Source organism: Plecotus auritus, assembly GCF_963455305.1.
Source record: "Plecotus auritus genome assembly, chromosome: 3".
Classification (NCBI taxonomy): Eukaryota; Metazoa; Chordata; class Mammalia; order Chiroptera; family Vespertilionidae; genus Plecotus; species Plecotus auritus.
This window is the reverse complement of record NC_137772.1, coordinates 67,689,415-67,709,805: the sequence shown is the minus strand read 5'-3', so window position 1 is coordinate 67,709,805 and position 20,391 is coordinate 67,689,415. Positions and strand designations below refer to the sequence as shown.

General features: G+C 35.1%; 1 protein-coding gene across 2 annotated transcripts in view; it reads right to left on the bottom strand.

Moving 5' to 3' along the window:
* The window catches only part of DACH1 (dachshund family transcription factor 1), a gene marked incomplete at both ends in the record, with an annotated part of 442,851 nt that overhangs the window by 261,577 nt on the left and 160,883 nt on the right, over positions 1-20,391 (bottom strand). For both annotated transcript variants that reach the window (XM_080661465.1, XM_080661464.1), the window contains one exon: positions 2,970-3,085. In XM_080661465.1, the coding sequence (XP_080517591.1) occupies positions 2,970-3,085 (116 nt within the window). The remainder of the gene's footprint in view (positions 1-2,969; positions 3,086-20,391) is intronic.

Here is a 20,391-nt window from a genome sequence, read left to right as displayed (position 1 = left end):
TGAGGGGTGTGGGAAGAGATTGGACAAAAATCTTACACCTATGGATGAAGACAGTGGCGGGGAGTAAGGGCATAGGGTGGGGTGGGGAATCAGGTGGAGGGGAGCTATGGGGGAAAAAAAAAGGAACACCGGTAATAATCTGAACAATAAAGATTTATTTAAAAAATAAATAAATAAATAAATAAATAAATAAATAAATACATACATACATACATAAATAAATACATAAATAAATAAATAAAAAGAATTTCTGGTTTCTGCATTCACAAGATATACATAGAACAAAAGTTAAAAAGTAAATGAAAAGAAAAACATGTCTGAGAACAGCACAACCATTGAAATAAATAAAATGATCCTAATTCAAAAATAAATGCCCATAAAGATGAGAGGAGTTTAATTATCTTCAGTGTCCTGAAAGCCAGAAAGAGGCCTTTCAAAAATAACTTAATATTTTGATTTTAAGTTTTTGGCATATAATCACCAGTTATTCACAAACTCCACATACTGCAAAGTCACGTGATGGTGTTAAATAGGTGAGATGTTGCTATCCACGTAACATGATGACATCATCTTATTTCATCATCTTTTTGATAATAAACTACTGTCTTCACCTTCAAAGTTTAAATGTTCACTGGCAATTTTGAACCAGATCTTTCCTTTTAATATAAATATAATATAGAATACTTTTCACTCATCAGGTAACTGCATTTATTAATATGTGACAGTCAACACAAACTTATCAAATATAGAATAATGATTATTAAAAGTGATTACTATTTAAAATCTCCAAAACATAGTTTATTATAAAATTTATTGTCAAAGATTCTTAGATCTTTCTTCTAGTACACCTGAGTCTTACAAATATTAAATGTGAAAATTAAGATTTTAGTTCCATATGGCTTCTGCACTACATAAAAACAACAACAACAAATATTTGAATCAGGAAATTTTATCTAGTTAAATAAAAACCAATAAAACTTAAAAAAACACTACCTATTTCATTTCTATATCTCAAATCTATAATTTTTATTGTTTTTAATTTTTATTTATGACAGTATTACAGATTTCCCTTTTTTCCCCCCCATTGACCCCTCCTAGCCCTCCTCCACTCCCCTCCCCAGGCCTTCATAACCCTTTTTTCTGTGTAATCAGAATTTCAGGTAGTAGGATTCTGTTTGAGAAATATGACTAACTAAACAAATAGAAATAATGACACTTGCTTTGCAATTGGGTCATTTTCAGCTATTAATTTCATTTTCTATGTCTTGAGTTTTCATCAGCAAAATTAGCATAAAAATGCAATTCTCTATGGGACTTTAAATAATTTACTGTTAAGCTTATAATGTGGTACTTTACTGAAAAAATCAAACATATAAAATGAATAAATAACTTCAAATTCAGCTCAACAAATGTTTGATAAAGGTCCACAAAGGTGAGTAAACTGTTCAAATGCTGCCACAAAAATAAAAATGAATTAAAAAGTTCATTGTTTTCAAGGAGCTTTCAACCAAATATGGAATGTGAAAAAATATATCCCATGATAATATTACAGAACAGAGAAAGACAAATGTTACAAAAGAACACACACACACACACACACACACACACACAACATGTTGATATGTGAATTAAGAGAAAAAAATGAAAATCCTAGTCCTTTTCTATGGCAATTATATGCTTATGTCTATATGTATATCTCCTAAATAAACTTCTATTATGGTGATAATTATTGCAAATATTATATTATAATATCATCATCATTGCTATTATTTTAATTTGTTCATGGGTCTGGATGAAACATGGAAAGTGGAAAGTGTGTGCAAGTGAATAAAAGAAAATATTCATTTTTGGTGGAAATCAAATAGTTATTTTGCATGCAGCGTTAACAGTTAAGTTGTTCATGGTATGAAGCTTATGTGGTCAAAGCTAGTCCCTTATACATTATCAAAATTTTAGTAATAAACATCCTTCAAATGTTTCTAATGGAAATGAATTCACATTATAGATTGAGAGAAAGTAGGAGATGTTTCTATTTGACATTGTTACTGTCTTTTGTCTGAATGCATTTCAATCTATTTTGGAACACTAATGGAATGAGAAGTAAGCTTAGAACCCAGAGATAAGGGTTTGCATAACCACTGACACCTACCAGCTGCCTGACCTTGGGAAAGTCACTGACTCTCTCTGAGCTTCGATTCCTCAATAGGAAAACAGGGATAATACGTGGTTGTTTGATATTAGCGAGAGGACTAATGAGAATAACTTCTAGCAGTGGGCTCAAATAAGCCTCTTTCACCCTATCTAATAAAAGAGTAATATGCAAATTGACCATCACTCCAACACACAAGATGGCTGCTTCCATGTGGACACAAGATGGCCACCACAAGATGGCCAGCAGGGGAGGGCAGTTGGGAGGGACCAGGCCTGCAAGGGAGGGCAGTTGGGGGCAATCAAGCCTGCAGGGGAGGGCAGTTAGGGATGACCAGGCCTGCAGGGGAGGGCAGTTAGGGGTGACCAGGCCTGCAAGGGAGGGCAGTTAGGGGAAAACAGGCTGGCAGAGGAGCAGTTAGGCATCAATCAGGCTGGCAGGGGAGTGGTTAGGGCGTGATCAGGCTGGCAGCAGAAGCAGTTAGGGGCAATCAGGAAGGCAGGCAGGTGAGCAGTTGGGAGCCAGCAGTCCTGGATTGTGAGAAGGGTCCCAGATTGGAAAGGGTGCAGGCTGGGCTGAGGGACACACACCCCCCCGTGCACAAATTTTGTGCACCAGGCCTCTAGTTTTATTATAAATAAAGAAACGATAACTATAAAGCAGTTTTGAAATAAATTTACCTCAGTAACATCTTAGTGTGCGCAAAACATAATCAAATGGGTGTAAATGTCTACATAAATATATATCATATATATTATTTATATGTGCTATGGCATTAGCTGGTTTTCACTATTTTTAGTATAAATAAGCACACTCTTACCTGTTGGTGGAATTATCCCAGGAGACATGAGGCCCGGGACAGAATGTGGCATGATATGCGAGTTCTCTGGGGAAGTGACACTTTGAGTCCTCTTAGGAGGCCTTCCAGGTCTAGAACTGAAACAAACAAACAAAAAATTTTTACAATTAAGCTGTTGTCTTACACATCATTTCAAAGTTGTTTCAAGTGGTAACATGGACTGTAAATAAATTTGTTTCAAGGACGGTTGCTTTTGCAGTTAGATGTAATAGACTTCCATCACTAATTAGATTACATGCTGAATTCATTTTCCTCATTGAAGATCAGCCACTCTTGATGCATAATTCATAGCCTGCACCTCGTTACCTGCTTCTTCATATTAATATCTATACACAGTTTGAATTGCCTCGTTTGCATATGCTAAAGTTCTGCATGCAGCCTTCAGCACGAAAATTATGCACTAACTTGTAATAATTATTACAGTCAGCCTGCTATTGATTTATGAGACTTTTAAAAACCAAATATGTGTAGTACTTGTAATGAATGATATTTTAAGGTTCTTCAGGAAATTAAAAGGCAATGGCTGCCTAAGGAAATGTTCTGCTTGTTTGATTTAATACTACAGTTAGCTGGGAGGTGGAATGAAAGAGTGATTCAGACCTATAGCACATTTTTCGATGATATGTTTTATTACTTTGCACTGCTAGCCTGATATCTAGATGATAAATGACAATACATATCTAATGTGTGAAAAGGTCTTGCAATTTCTTTATTTTTTGTCATAAAAAAGATAAGTCAAGTTATCATTTAACCCTTATTCTATTTAAATGAACAGCCCCACTGGGTTGCCGTACTTTTAATATACTAAAATACATTGGAAAGGCTTAGGATTATTTGTAGGACATCATTGAGAAACTGCCAGTATAGCATCTTATATCTGCCTTGAGCATAAATAAAAATACCTTGTGTTTGTGGTTTAGTAGTGCTTGTTTTTACATGTCTATTGTACAAGATTAATTTTTAAAATTATAAATGCCTATTGTATAATATTAGTTTAATAAAATAAAAGCAGTAGGCGAGGAGGACACAAGTATTCACTATCCTTGTATGAGAATAACATGAATGTATGTTACCAATTTTTGAAACAAACATACTTATCATTATGTTTCCACTTTCACCCTCTGTATCTTGAATGTGCTTTTATGAAATGCTTTTCCGTCATTTATCTGGTCAATATCTGCTTGGATATATTAAAACCTCCAGATACAAACTTCATAAATTAGCATTTCCATGTTAGCCTCAGCTGAGGTTCTTTCCCTCATCAGAAGACTGGAAGATCTTATCTTTGTTATTTAATGTAAGTACTATGTTGTGGTGATTCAATAAATAACTAGTAAGCACTTGTTTTCAAAGTAGTACATTGTGGAGACTAATTTGGGAGAATGGGTTCTTTAGGAGCTTATTCCTTGGGGGAGTGGGGACAATCTGGGGCATACTAAATATGGTGCAAGCTGGAATGTGTTAAGTGTCATAAAAAAGTTGCAATCTGATTACTAATTGAAAGTTAGGCTGGATGATAAAACTTCCATGTTGAGGGAAGAGAGATAAGGTTTCATGGCAGTGGAAACTTTAGAAGAGAATTCTGAAGGATGAGTTAGACATGGAGAGAAAGAATGGAAGAAAAGATTGAGAGTGAAATGGAAACATGAAATATACAGATATATAGGATTGTTTCCACTGGGCTGAAACAGGTCAAACAAGGTGAGGAACAGAGATTGATATGGCTACAGTTACTGCCTGGGGCCAGACCCTGGGGAGCAAGGAGACCATGTGTTTGTTTCGCTAATCTATAAGGACACTCTCCAGCTTATTGTTCTGAAGTCTCTCTTTGGCTGCTTATTTTTATTCTTCATTATTATTTTTTTATACTCAGCTGATCCTTTAACTCCTGTTACTTGCCTCAGGGCAATCAACAACCTTCTAATGGTCTCCATTCAACCTGACAGATCTTTCCACTGGCAGCAGTGAGATGCTAAGGAATAATGGCTAAATATATACCTGGAGCCTAGGTCTTACTCTGGGATTCAGATAGGTTAATGCCTGTCATCTCTGTTTGGGTATTTTAGAATAATGTAAGACTCTGCTTGTCCAAATCTAAACTCAGCATCTTCCCCATTAAAACCTAATCCTCTTTCTCTGCTTCAGTAAAATGGCACCTACTTGATTAAGTCAAAAATTCAGGATTCAGCTAACTTTTCCTTCCTTTGTACACTCAAAACATCCCATTGAAGATACCTCTGTAATCCATTCTTTGTTCTCTATTCCCACCCAATTATCCAGGTCAATCCTTCATTTCTTATTTGAGCTATGATTACAGCCTTCTGAACTTTTCTAAAATTTACTCCAAACTTTGTCCCATTTGAAGCCTAGGGTCTAGAGTCAAGACAACTCTCCATATTACTCTCAGAAGGATTTTTTCTAAAATGCAAATTCAATCATATTTTCTGTTTGCTTAAAAATATCAATAGTTTCCCTATACAATTCACATTCCTTATCATGGCACCAAGATCATCCAAAACTAGGCCCTTGCCTACTTTTTCAATCTCACCCTTTTATTTGACCCTATTGAATTTCTAGCAATGTCATAAGTTGCTTTGTCTCCTATGACAATACCTTTATGGATGCTGCCTTCTTTGTCAGGAAAGCCCTTTTCTGCACCAACCCACTCCCATCCCCTTAATCATTCTTGTTACCATGTCTAGTTAGTATCCTTTCTATGCACTATGATAGCCCATGGGATCTGCTTATTTGTTTCACTGCCAAGACTGTATGGCAGAGAGTATATTAAATATATCTTTGGATCCTTAAAACTTAGCTCAGGGCCTGGCTCATCATATGCATTTATTTTCTTTTTTAAATTTCAATTTTTTTAATTTCATTTTTTTATTTCACTGTATATATTTAAATAACTTTAACACACAAGTTATGAGGGCTTTTTCCCAATTCCTCAAGTATCCTACCTCATCCATTCTAGTGGTCTCAAAGTTTCCAGGAAATGAAGAGTAAGACACAACAGTAAACTCTGGAATTCTGTGTCTAAGGATAATATACACCAGAAAAAGAGAATAGATGCATTGGGAGATCTCAAGCAAAATGCCATGGAGAAAGTGGGAAAGGAAATGGAAGTTAAGATTTAAACATTTTAGCCCTTTAATTTGCTTTTGCCTTTAAAGAAAATGAAATGGTTTGGAAGCACTTTATCATTCAGGCCACAGGAGCTGTCCTCAGGTAGTAGAAGTTGCTCTGGAAGTAGAAGTCAGGCTGCTAAGTAGGAACACCTTGTTTCAAGTGGTGGTTAGAACAGACCCAGTGGGCTTTTTCACCCCAGATATCTCCAGCCCAACCTATGACATTGCCTCCAATTCACCAATAGAGATTTACTGCTTTCGGGGTTATCTCGTGTGTGTTTTTTAGGTTTTTATTACTTTTCTAGAGGCCCTATGCATGAAATTCTTTCACGGGGCGGGGGGAGGGGGGTTCCCAGGGGTTCCCTCAGCCTGGCCTGCACCCTCTTCAATCTGGGACCCCTTGGGGGATGTCCCTCTCACAATCCGGGACTGCTGACTCCTAACCGCTCACCTGCCAGCCTGCTTGATCGCCCCTAACCACTCTGCTGCCTGCCTGATCACCCCTAACAGCCTCTGTCTCAGCCCGCCACTGTGGCTTTGTCCAGGAAGAAGGCAGGTCTAATTAGCATATTACCCTTTTATTAGTAAAGATGTTTTAAAACTTTAAGATCTTTCAAAGCCTTTCTTTAAAATGCAAATACCCTTGATGGTGGTAACACCCTAAAGCCACCAGCTAACACCCAAATGAGGATTAGTTTAAAATTAGGAGAGAGCAAGGTTTTGAGATATATATGCAAACAATGGACAGGAATGGCAGGAAAGATTTGTAGTAAGTCAAGTCACTTACCCTTTTTCCTAAAAATAGGACTATTTGGAACCTTTCCTGGGAGTTATACCCAACTTCTTGATTGAGGGGAAGTTGGATTTTTTTTTCTGTTAACAATACTTTCCTCTCTATTTAATACTTCTTTGGTATTTTACCCTTACCACCGTCTTGGTCACTAACTGCTAGAGGGTTTGATTTCAGGGGAGATGCCCTAATTGTTAAATATTTACAAAAAATATTTAAATTACTTTCAGCAGAGCTTTAGGGGACTTCCAAGAGAACACATGTAGTGCTGTAGCCAAAGCACAGGTCTCATTGCCTTGACACATCGGGCTTTAAATACTGGCTCTACCAATTTACTACAAGGTGTGGCTTAAATCAAGGTACCTGACTTCTCAGAACATCTGATAAAATCAAGATATTTTTATAAGATGCAGGCCTGTTTGCTTTGTTAGAAATAAGTTATTCTTGGGGAGAAAAAAAACAACACAACAACAACTGAAAAGTGGAAGTGAAACAGCAAAAACATTTTCTTGTGAAATGATCAATTGTTCCAATAGTAGCTACCTTCAAACCTCCTTTATTTACAACAGCAAGGAGCTCTACTCCAGAGAATCAGAACAGCTGAACTCTCCTAGTTCTAATCAAAGCAGAAGACCTCACTTAAATAAATTATTACCCTTAACAGCTTGAATGAAATCAAATTTATGACTTTGGTAATTGTTTTTGCCAGCTTCACACATGAGCCATAATGCAGCCCTTAAGTATTTTCAACCATCTGCATTGAAAGAGGAGAACAATGGCTTAGAGATGTCCAAATCCACACCTAATATCTCATTTACCTAGGAATCCACCCAGGTACACCTTTCCCTGCACTTTTTGAATATAAAGGTTTATTTTCAAGATAGATCACTGGTTAGACTTCTCTCCTTACTTTACATCATTAAATATGTCTCATGTTAATTTCTGTCTCTCTCCCACAACTATATAATGTTTTCCAACTCTTCCTAGACCATTTATTGTGCTTATTGAGGGTGGAAGTCAAAACAAGCTTAACAAAAGGAAACAAAAGTGATATGCATTAATAAGAAGCTAAGTGCATCAAGGAGTTGGAGGCATTTGACATTTTAGAGGGAGGGTACATTACAGATTTTTTTCAATCCCCAAACTTCTCCCTAGACATAATCTTCTGCTAATTTCTTCAGTAGTTTTTGAGAAATTAAGTTCAGTTATCTTCCTGAGAGCTGGAGCAAAAAAAAACCCAACATGTATAATCCAGAGATTGTGACAGTTATAAATTGGGAAATGCCAAAGTAGTTAGCTACCTACCAAAAAAATTAGTTCCAAATCCTACCTGCCTAAAAAAGTGTTCCATTCAACTATTCAATTTTTTCATCCATTTATCTAAGGTAAGTAGATACTACTGTACAACAAGCAATGGGCTAGATCAGTAGTCGGCAAACTCATTAGTCAACAGAGCGGCAAACCATGGCTCACGAGCCGCATCTGGCTAGCGAGTTGCAGTTTGCCGACCACTGGGCTAGATATTAAAGTTGCAAGAATAAAAACACACTCCCTTCTCTGAGAAGGAAAATAAAATTAAATAGCCTGTAGGATAATAGTGCAGAAGAAAAATACATAGCGGCAAGTGAGCATTGATTTTTGTCTTGGGACAAAAACAAGCATTCAGGGGTGAAACCACTTGCTCCATTAATCTACAAGAGTTCATTTGCCTTCTCTAATCTATTCACCCCAGGAAAACTCCAATTGTGTGTTTATATACTGTAAATTTTTTCTAGTAAACTGCTTCTACAAAGCCAAGTCAAAATATATGAAAACTTTATATACAGCATGTACCAAAAAATGTATACATACTTTAATAGCTAATAGCTGGTGGTTGTTTATTTTCAGATTTAACCCATTGGAATTAATAATTATTCAAAGTGTGTGTACATTTTTGGAGGGACACCCTGTATATAGTCAAATATATGTCACACTATATTCTAATTTCTAATTGGAAAGGTACATTTTGCTTAATGATTTAAATGCCCACTTGAACATTATGAGGTCACGAAAAGTGATATTTATGAGGAATTTATGAGAAAATGTTTATGTTCTAAGAAAAGTACAAAAGCAGAATACAAACCTGACAACAAGGACATAAAAGAGCACAAGAGAGATAGAGAAATTAAATTAAGTAAGCAATAAATATGCATACAAAAAAGAGTAAGAAGAAACATTAAAATATTAGGAGGTATTATCAGTTGATGGAGAATCACATAGTTCTACATCTGAAGATTTTAGTTTATCTGATATAAGCATATATTACATATAAAATATAGAAACAAATTTTAAAAATTAATTTGTTTAACATTACAGTGACTCTGGGCATGTTTTTCAGATAGTTCATTGTAGACAAACCATAATTCTGGCTAAATTTAATCAGTGCTTGAGGTTTATCTTTATCTGTAGCAGAAACCAGATATAATTTATTCTCTTAATCTTTCCTTTTCTTCCATTTCAGTTCTAAAATCTCTAATAAAAAGCAGATAATTATATGTAAAAAATATTACCCTTGTGACTATAAAATTAATCTAAAATATGAAAAGCACAAATAATCATTGATATCTTCTAAATTAAATTAACCTCATGAAATTGATCCATCAATGTAAAAGAATGCAAATGACCTCCTAAGATTAACCTATGTATATATTTCACTAAAAGAAACAGCTGATTTATAATCCTCAGTTTATAAATGGGTAGTTTTCCCTTAGAAAGACCCTGTTAATTTGTTAGTTGAATTTTTTTTGTTTGTTTTTTGAAAGGCAACAATATCAATAATCCAAGGAAGTTATGATTAGCATTATTTTCCTTTTGCATACAGTTGTGTGTGTTTTTTCTGTAGCTGGTAAAACTTCAAAGGATAAATTACTTTTTTGCAATTATGACAAATGTGCTCATTTTCTCAGTCTCATATCCCAAATTTGTTTAGAGGTTCTGTGTTCACTGTGTAGGTATGTGTCCCAGCCATGTTTAGTTCTCAGTATGAATAGATTATGAACTAACTCATCAAAAAGATGATTTTCCACAGTCACCAAAATACTGAATTCCATGGGACAGGCATAAAAAAGATCACCCACTGACATTTGAAGAGCCCCCTAGGATTACTGGCTGAAGAACACAAAACACACAACAATACCTCAACTGTTTACATGGCAGGTGTTATAAACTGAATTGTTTCCCTCCAAAATTTATATGTTGAAACCCTAATTCATGTGATGGCATTTGGAGATAGAGCCTTGGGGAGGTAATTAAGTTTAGATAAAGACCTATCATTGAAGCCCTCCTGTGGGATTAGTCCCCTTATAATTAGAGACACCAGAGAGCTAGCTTGCTCTCTCTCTCTCTGCCATGTGAGGACACAGAGTGGAGGCAGCTATCTACACACCATGAAGAGAGCCATCACCAGAAACTGACCATGCTGGCACTTCCAGTCTTCCAAACCATGAGAAACTAAATTGCTGTTATTTAAGCTACCCCATGTATGGTATTGTGTTATGACAGCCTGAGCAAGACTAAGACAGCAAGGAACTCTGTACATTAACTAAACAAATACAAACACACAAAATTAAATTACTGGTTAAAATAATTAAAAATAAAATATTAAAAAGGTTCTGTGCTCATATTAATTTGGGAAATGTCCATTGAACCTATTAAACCTAAATATATTTTGTGGAAATACTTTACAAATCCCCAATGCTTTTAATATTTTTGTTTTGTGAGGCAATTTCTCAAAGCTTTCACTATGCTAGTATCTATATATATATATAAAAGGCTAATATGCTAAGTGTCCAACCATTTGACTCTTCAACCAGTAGCTATGATGTGCACTGACCACCAGAGGCTCAATGCACAGGCATGGAAAATGGAACAGACTGATGAATCTAAGCGGGATGGGAGGAGGGGGGTGGGGTGGGAAGAGATTAACCAAAGATCTTATATGCATACTAGAGGCCCAATGCATGGATTCATGCATCAGTGGGGTCCCGCGGCCTGGCCTCCAGGGACTGGGCCGAAATTGGCAGTCCAACATCCCCCAAGGGGTCCCAGATCGCAAGAGGGCACAGGCCAGGCCGAGGGACCCCACCAGTTCACGAATCTGTGCACCGGGCCTCTAGAATATTATAAATCTCTAAGAATGTGGTAAAATAGGCATTTACTATTTTATTTTATATTTATTGTTTTTCCAGGAAGCTTGTTTAGAGATGTGTGCTCTTAAGGAATATGTTATTCCTAAAAGTATGATTATATTCAAGTTATGGATATTCCTCATTTCTCAACATTACATTGGTCATATGACAATTGTCACATGATAATTATTTTCCAGGGACCATGAAAGCAGCAATTCATCTATTCTAAGTTTTTTTTTTTTTTAATATATTTTATTGATTTTTTACAGAGAGGAAGGGAGAGGGATAGAGAGTTAGAAACATCGATGAGAGAGAAACATCGATCAGCTGCCTCCTGCACACCCCCTACTGTGGACGTGCCCGCAACCAAGGTACATGCCCTTGACCGGAATCGAACCTGGGACCTTTCAGTCCGCAGGCCGACGCTCTATCCACTGAGCCAAACCGGTTTCGGCTATTCTAAGTTTTGATATGAATTGATAATTACTCAAACACAAGGTTAAAGTGGGTAAACTGAAATCATCACTAACAAAAAAAACAGGAGTGACAGTAGCTACTCTGGTGAGAAGAAATGATGCATCTGATTGCAAAACTCACACTATCTAGACCTGAAATTGTACAGGAAATTTATTTGATACAAAACCTGTTTCAAAGATCGTTGAAAAAAATATCTGAAGTATCCATGTAAGTTGGAGTTATTAAATACTGAATGAGAAAATACCACAAAATAAAAGTTAAAACAAATTGGAATGTGACTAAGCTACTCTTAAGCATTTGTAGATAATTGTTAACCATTATTGATAGTCAGAATTATGAGAGAGAGTTCCTGTTTGACAGGTTACATACTTGAGATAATCTAGTCCTTAGCATTTGAAGTCCCTTTCTCCATTGTTAAAATCTCTACGTTAATAATATTAAGTCCATGAAACATATTAGTTATATTAATCTTGTAATTAATGTATTAATCTTTGTTTAAATTGCTTAACTTAGTGAATATATTTTTAAATTAATTTTTATCAGGAGTCTTGAAATATTCTTGCTTCCACTTAAATTATTTACTTACACCAACGGCAAATGACACCTTATAAAGTATATCTAGTTATTTACCATAAAAATGTGGTCATGTTTTATAAATATTTTGTGAGTTAAAAGAACAGCTTAATGTAACTGAAAGTTTTAATTAAAGAAATATCAATTTAATACAATTTAAAATATCAATTTAATATTCATTTTTACATTTCTGTAGCATGCAATATACATTCACGTGTATGATATTTTCCCCAGAGAGAACACTGTTTATAAATTTCATTTAGTGACATGCTTATCTAGAGAGCTAAATATTTTAACCATTTAATCAACATAATTTTCTCTTCTTCCCATAAGCATTCCAAGCCATAAATGAGTCTACCCATTCACGTCTTTTTAAAAATTATCTGCAAAGACTGACTAAAATCCCCGAAGTGACACATCCGAAATAACTGGAAACAATTGTAAATGGCTTTCTTAAAATTTTTGGAGGAGTTAAAACTTTATTGGCTTTTCCCTCATCGTTCCTCTCATAACTCAAAATCACATTCTACAAAATTTAATATTAAAATTATTCCAAGTAAGACATTGGAATCTCTAAACCAATCTTTCATTCAAACTATGGACTCCATAGTCACAAAGAAAACATTTTATTCTTGTAATTTGTCTATTTGAATTTTAAATGACTAGGCTTTCTCTGTAATTACCATCAGCTACATTTTGTTTGAACTAAAAGCAATGTATCCAGTCTTTCATTTCACTGGCACATGCCATGACCCTGTTCATAGTGGCCCTGGTTAACTATCAATCTGTTTTTGCAGATCATCTTGAATTTGGTCCAAATATACACCCATTGTTTCAATGTCAAAATAATATTGAACTGTCCTCTGTAAGGGATGCCATTTTCAACACTTTCCAAAGTTTTCATTTTATTTTAGATTAGTACATAACGTTTTTAAAAACTCTCAGTTGTGTATGTTGACTAACTGCTAGGCACTATGTGATCTCACTTTTTTAATATTCCTAACAAACCTTTAAGATAAATATTATTATTATCCTTTTTTTACTGATGAGGAAACTGAGACAAAGTAAAATGCCTTACTCCATATGCCACACCTAAAAAGTAGTAGATTGGGCTTGGGTAGGGGTAAGGATGAATAGGCAAAGCACAAAGAATTTTTAGGTCAGTGAAAATACTGTGTGATACAATAATGATGGATGCATGTTATTGTACATTTGTCCAAACCCATAGAATGTAAAACACCAAGTGGGAACCAACCCTAAGGTAAACTATGGACTTTAAATGATTATGGGCCAATGTAGATTCATCAGTTGTAACAAATGGACTACTCTGGCGGGGGGATGTTGATAATAGGAAAGACTGCATGTGAGGGGGCAGGGAGTGTTTAGGAAATATCTGTGCCTTTTGATCAACTTTGCTGTAAACCGAATACTTGCCTAAAAGAATTGTCTTTTTTTTTTTAAGTAGTAAGAGCCAGGTTGTGAACAAAGGCAATCTGGTCCAGAGATCAAGCAAGAGCAGCATGCAATCTGCCTCTGTAGTATATTTGTTAATTTAGTCAACAAATATTAAATGTTAATGTGTCTGACCTTACAAGGTGTGTTGAAAATACCACAATGATTTGTCACTGACTTCAAGTAGCCCACAGTCTATTTTCGGAAACAGATATATAAAGAATCACACACAAAAATCCTGTTAGATACTGCAGTACACGTTCCACAGGAGTGTTGTGGAAATGCCATAGTGAGGGGGACTCAGAAAAGATAAAGTGTGAGTAAACAGGAGTTAGTTAACTAAAGAGGAAGGGGTGCTAAGTAAGGAAACATCCACAGAGGCACATCCCCCTTACACACACACACACACACACATACACATGCACACCCAAATGCACGCACACACACTTCTGTAATGCAATATTGAATTAATCAAACTCATGCTCATCTTTTCTTCCTTAAATGGTATTACAGTCTAACACACAATAATTTGCATTTTGTTTCATTGGTCATACTCATCTCTCCATATTACCTCTATACATCTGACCTTAAAAAAATGTTAAGACATGTGGCAGGCACCATTTTTAGTCAAATGTCTTTAGGATATTATGATTCATTTAACTAGTTTAAATATATCTTTGTTCTTATGTGTTAGTTTAGGGGAATTGAAGTCCATTGGTGTTATATAATCAACTGTGTAGATAGACAAAATCTGACTCTAACCAATGAATAATCCATCTCCCTTTCAATATTTTACTTTAACAGGGGCTTGTATCCATGACAAGGAAATTCATTTATGATGCAACAGTTTTATTTTACTTTTCTATAATTATTATCTCAATATTAATCACAGTTGCTACTATATAGCTTTTTAATTTGCAAGATGAAAATGTTTTGTAAGGAAATTATCACTAACCAACAATGAGGAAGGAAGAAAACTATAGTATGTGTGCACCAATCTTTATGTTCTGAACTATCATAATCATAAATTTCCAGTAGAGTAACTAAATCTACACACATACACACAAAAAAGTTTGTCATAAGCATCTTCACACATAAGTCACAAAAGTAGAAACAATCATTAGGTTTATACTAAACTATCCTAAGAGGTGTAGTTTCAAATGAGGGTTTAAAGAAACCTATTAAATCAGAACTCAGAAAATCTTGTCCTCCTGCCTGCGAATGCAGAGATAAGATGGCTGACTCAACCTAAAATGCCTCTTTTCACTTTCCACTGACAAGCTATTTGTTTGCTACCTCTGGAGAAAATGTACATAACTAATTTGTTTGAGAAACGTGTTAGGAAAAAAAAAATACATTCACCATCTTCCTACACTGTGTAAGGCATGGGGAGCTGTCAAGAAATGTAGTTGTGAAGCACAGAGATTCTGATACCAACCCCACAATGTAGAGACCTCCAGACAACTTTTTGATACTCCTAGGAGGACTGTGAACTAATGAAGGGATTATATGAAGACAGACAAAGGTATGCTGTTTTCAACCTGCAGCCCTTAATAACATGCTTAATTCGTTACCTGACATAGATGTTACATAAGCACCAAACATTGCTATTAATATGATTTACATTAATTGAATTCTATTTAATGCATTATGAAAGCGTTTTCTTTAATGAATAGCCTTTTAATACTAATGTTCGATATTATACAAAATTATGATATAAAATCCCTGCACCACAGAGTCAGAGAAGAAATGACAATTGTCCTTTCAAGCTTGAGTAGTCATTGTTGTATCATGGGATTCTGTTCTCCTAGAATACTGTGCATAGGCTGCTTTTAAAATCCCAATCATTATGCTAATTTTTATATCCCCTTACTTATTATTTTGTACCCAAATCATAATAAAAAATACTAAAACATATTGCCTGAATAGTGTTATTCAAATTGACTAAATAGCTTATACTTAGATCTGACATGTTTATATGCACCAGAAATTCTGTTGAGCACTTTGTGTATATTCCTTCATTTAATTCTGTAACTCTGAGAGATGAAAATATTATTATTTCTATTTTATAAATATGAAAAGTGAGTCAGATATGTTGAAATATAGTGTCACTACAAATAAACTATAAACTTTTTATTCATTAATTCCAATGGAGAAAAAAGGTTTTTGGTTAAGTCTTGTGCCCAACATTACATTATACAAAAGTCTAGTGGAGATAACAGGAATTACATTTCATTTTTTAAAACAGATTACAAAATTCTTTATTTCAGTCAATTTCTTTGTCTGTTTGTTAGGGAATTTTCTAATATTTAAAACTCTGCCTCAGTCTCATGATCAGAGAAAAATCTCAAAGTGCATGCCTATAGATCTGGTGACTCCTTCCAATGTGTCTTTCTTTCCAGGATTATTAAAGCCCACAGACAAGTGCTGGGCTAGGACTAGAGACTGGGTGTTGGACTAAAGTCTAGTCCTAGGAACTATGATGGAAACAAGGACAGCAAGATATAACTTTTTCTTCACCAGGAAGCTTCTTCTTGGTAGCATTATAGCTATTTATGGTACTGAGTCTAAAGTGATTTTTAATAAAAAGAGGATACATTTTCAGATAATGTAAAATGGGATATGGCATTTACAGTGGGTCTTGAAACATGAGTGTGATTTTGACTGATAGAGATAAGGTGAGAAGAAGGCATTGAAGGTTTCCAAATGGCATGATCAAGGGCCTGAAGGTAGAAAAGTATGTGGAGAATGGGAAATGATGGGTGAGTTTAGCCTTCAATGAGTACTCTATCTGCACAGAATTTCTAGACCATACTTGTAGATTTAATTTCCTATATGATTTACAGTTCCAGCTATATTGTAAGGCCTTTGAAATAATAACCAAGGCTTGTTTTCTCGGAAGCCCTACCTGACTTTCCAGTACAGAGGGCCAATAATTGTGTGAGTACAGTAATGTTGACTAACTCAACCATAAGGAGAGGGTAAACTTAGTAACTGAAGATGATATTGTATAGTGCAAGGCCAAATATTGAGTCTAGAATGGGGCACTCAAGAAGGGCAATGTATGATCTAATTATAACATGCCACATTTAGGAAAGTGATAGTATGTGAAGTATAATGGCTCACAATTTTGTAGATTTTCATGAGATTAGAATAAAAATTAAATTAGTTGCTATTGTCAAAATAGTAAAAATCATCAGATCTAATATTAACAGATTTTACTATGATTATCGTTATGCTAACTATTCTGACATGCATTACGTGATTGACTCTTCACAACAATTATCAGGTAAATATTGCCATTATGCCCATTTTACAGATGAATAGAGTGATTCCTGGAGAAAGCATAAGTAACTTGATCAGGCCACAAACTGCTAAAGTAGCAGAGCTGAATGGAAAGAACGAGGTCTAACTGAGTCAATGTCCACTGTTAACTGCCCTGCTAACCATAAAAATGTTTCAGCACTGAAGAAATTTATACCAGCAGTAAACAGCTATAGGTAGATGGTTTTTAAAATTCCATTTCAAGGCCTTATTTCTATTCTACAACTCCGAATATATTTATTATTTTGAAATATATTCACCATCTTCAAAAATAATCTAATATTTCTGTCTCTACCCATTGCACGTATTCTTGTTACTTCCTTGAATGCTCTTTAGTAAGATATCTCCATGCTCCACCTTCTCGAACCCCATCCAGCATGACTCTGGGTCCAGTTACTAGCTCCCCTCCTTCACCTCATGCATTTTTAGCCTGAGCATGGTGTAGAAATACTATATGTTTACTTGTTTATTAGTAATTCTCTATCCAGGTAGGCCCCGTTGGGGTAAGGATTTTTAAATGTATTTTGTTCATTGCTGTATCCCCAGAAGATAGGAATCATATCTGGCACAAACACAAGTGAGTACTCAATAAATATATATATATGTATTAAATGAGACAAATAAACAAAAAAAATGACTAGGTGAAAGAAGGAATGGATGCTCACTGCAGGTCTATGGCCATCTGAATCTACATTGTCTTAATAGCTATTTAAGTACCTGAGAGGCTGGGGCTATGACATGTCAGAGTGTTTTGTATAGTGTCACTTTGATAATGATGATAAAGGGGAAGGCTGCTGAGTTACAGCCTTCTTTGCATTATCCTACCTCTAACTGAATACTATGGATCTATCTTAGCTCTTCATAATGATGTGGTTGTAAAGAGAAGACTCCATAAATTCTTAAATTGATGGCAATATGTGGAGCATGAAATCATCAACCACAGTATTCTATGACCAAATATGTACATTTTGAACCTGGTTTAAAAATCTAGACATATGTATTTGAAAATTTAATTTGTACTTCCATAATAAGGTGTACATTTATAATTATCTGATTTAATCTATGCTTCTAAGTCTTCAAAAAATAATCTCTGGGCTAAAACTTGATTTTCACACATTCTTCACTAGATAGACAGAGTTGCATATTAAATCCTAAAATACTGCATTTCATTCCATTGGAAGGCTGTATTATTCAAAAAATGGTATCAGAACAATTCACTAGATATTTGAAAATTTGGAAAAGATTTCCATTTTATGCATTTGAAGAAGTAGATTAAGGAATTACATGGTGGAAAATCACAAAAGACTAAAAGAAAACTATCCTTGGGATAAGAAAGAACTTTATAAGCAAGACATTAGTGCCAAAAACTAAAAGATTGATAGAATTATCCACATAAAAATTAAAAACATTTTTAAAAATACTAATTTTGAAAGATAAGTGACAAAATAGGAAAGTGCGTATTGCCCCTATTTTATGAACAAAGAAAAATTCAATATTAAATGGCAAAAAAATATGAATAGAAAAAAAACAAATATGCAATTAACTAATAAACATATAAAAATCTACAATTTCACTAGTAAATAAGGAATTAAAAATCAAATCAAATATAAAATAGCACATTATGCCCATCAGAGTGGCAAAGGTAAAAAATACTGACACTACAATGGTACATTTATATATAAATATTGCATAATATTTCTCAAGGATCATTTGCACAATGTATCAAAATTTAAAATATGAATACTTGTAACCCAATATTTTCATATTGACAAATCTAAGAATTCATGCTGAGGTAATAATGAGGAATACAGAATATGTAAAAAATAAAACCATACTTTCATGTAAATGTGTTTAGTTGAATAAATTAGGACATTAAAATTATATCTATAATAATAAAAGCATAATATGCTAATTAGACTAGACAGCTGAACAACCTTCTGAATGTCATTCCGGACATCCTTCCTGATGAAGCCATGGTGGCGGGGACCGAGGCAGAGGCAGTTAGGGGCAATCAGGGAGGCAGGCGAGTGGTTAGGGGTGATCAGGAAGGCAGGTGCAATGACCACCAGTGGGCAGATGCTCCAACCAGTAGCTATGATGTGCACTAACCACCAGGAGGCAGACACTCAATGTAGGAGCTGCCAAGCTGTGGTGACTTGGCAGCTGTGGTTCTTGGGTGACACACCTGGAACCAGAGAGGAGGTAGCCCCATTCCAGGGTGTGCCACTTGAGAACTGCTCTCTTGCAATGTGGGACCCCTCAGGGGATGTCGGAGAGTTGGTTTTAACCTGATCCCTGCAGGCCAGGCCAAGGCACCCTACTGGTGCATGAATCTGTGCACCGAGCCTCTAGTTTAGGTATAATTCCTGAATATACAGTATACTGCTAAAAACATTTGGCTCCATGCTCTTAATTTTAACTATATATTTCCTGCTATGTTTTCTAGATACTATTTGCATGATCACCTAAATGGGTAAACTCTGAGAACCTGTGAGAGCACACTATCTGCACGTGTGCGGGCACACACTGACACACAAACACACATGCACACACACACCATTTGGACACATGCTGGCATTCTCCATACATGCTGAAGTCAATAAGGTTTGCAAATGGACCGAGAAAAAGGAAAACATTGATTGCAGCAAAAACTGGGAGACATTCCTGTTTTTAAAAGAGCAAGTTGAGGAATGGAGTGAATAGCTTTAATTTACATAGTTATTTTTAAGAAAATGCCTTAGAGTAGGTTAGATCACTGGGACTACTAGACTAGCCCTGTATGCGCAGATATACTAATATTCTAATATTGGGGGAACAGAGGTGTCCTTGTGGGGTTAGAGGAAATAATGGGAACTGTATATTTGAAAATAACAAATAATGCAAGTTAATGTTTCCAAACTTTTCACATCCCTCCCCCATCTTAGCTTTGAACTGGTTAAGAGAACTTCAAAGTAAATTCATTGTTAAGTTAAAAAGCAAAATCCATTAATTTTAACTTTAACTCCAGTTAATGTAAAGGGTTCTAAATTTTAACCTTAATGAGTGAATGATTTTCTAGTAACTTTTCCTGAATTATAGTTTAAAATATATAAAACCAGCACTTGACCTAAAATCTAAAATCAGACTTGCTAATAAATATCTACCAGCTCTTCTCCATCTTACAGTGCATATAGAAGATATTCATAATTATCAGGACTGATATATGTACACATGCAAAAATGAGGTATGCACAACAGGCTGTTAACTGACAGAAGTATATATTTAAATCTGAGATTTAATAGTTCAGTATGATAGTTGATAATTATTATATTTATAATCAATGCATGAAATTTTAGATGCAGTTGGTTTCCCAAAATGATCATGCCTGTTCACCACATAGTTTCCCCTATTGTACAATGAGGCATATCACTCTGCATCCTATTACAAAATAATTTCTATTAGATAACTCCTTGTTCAGATATATAATTGAAAAT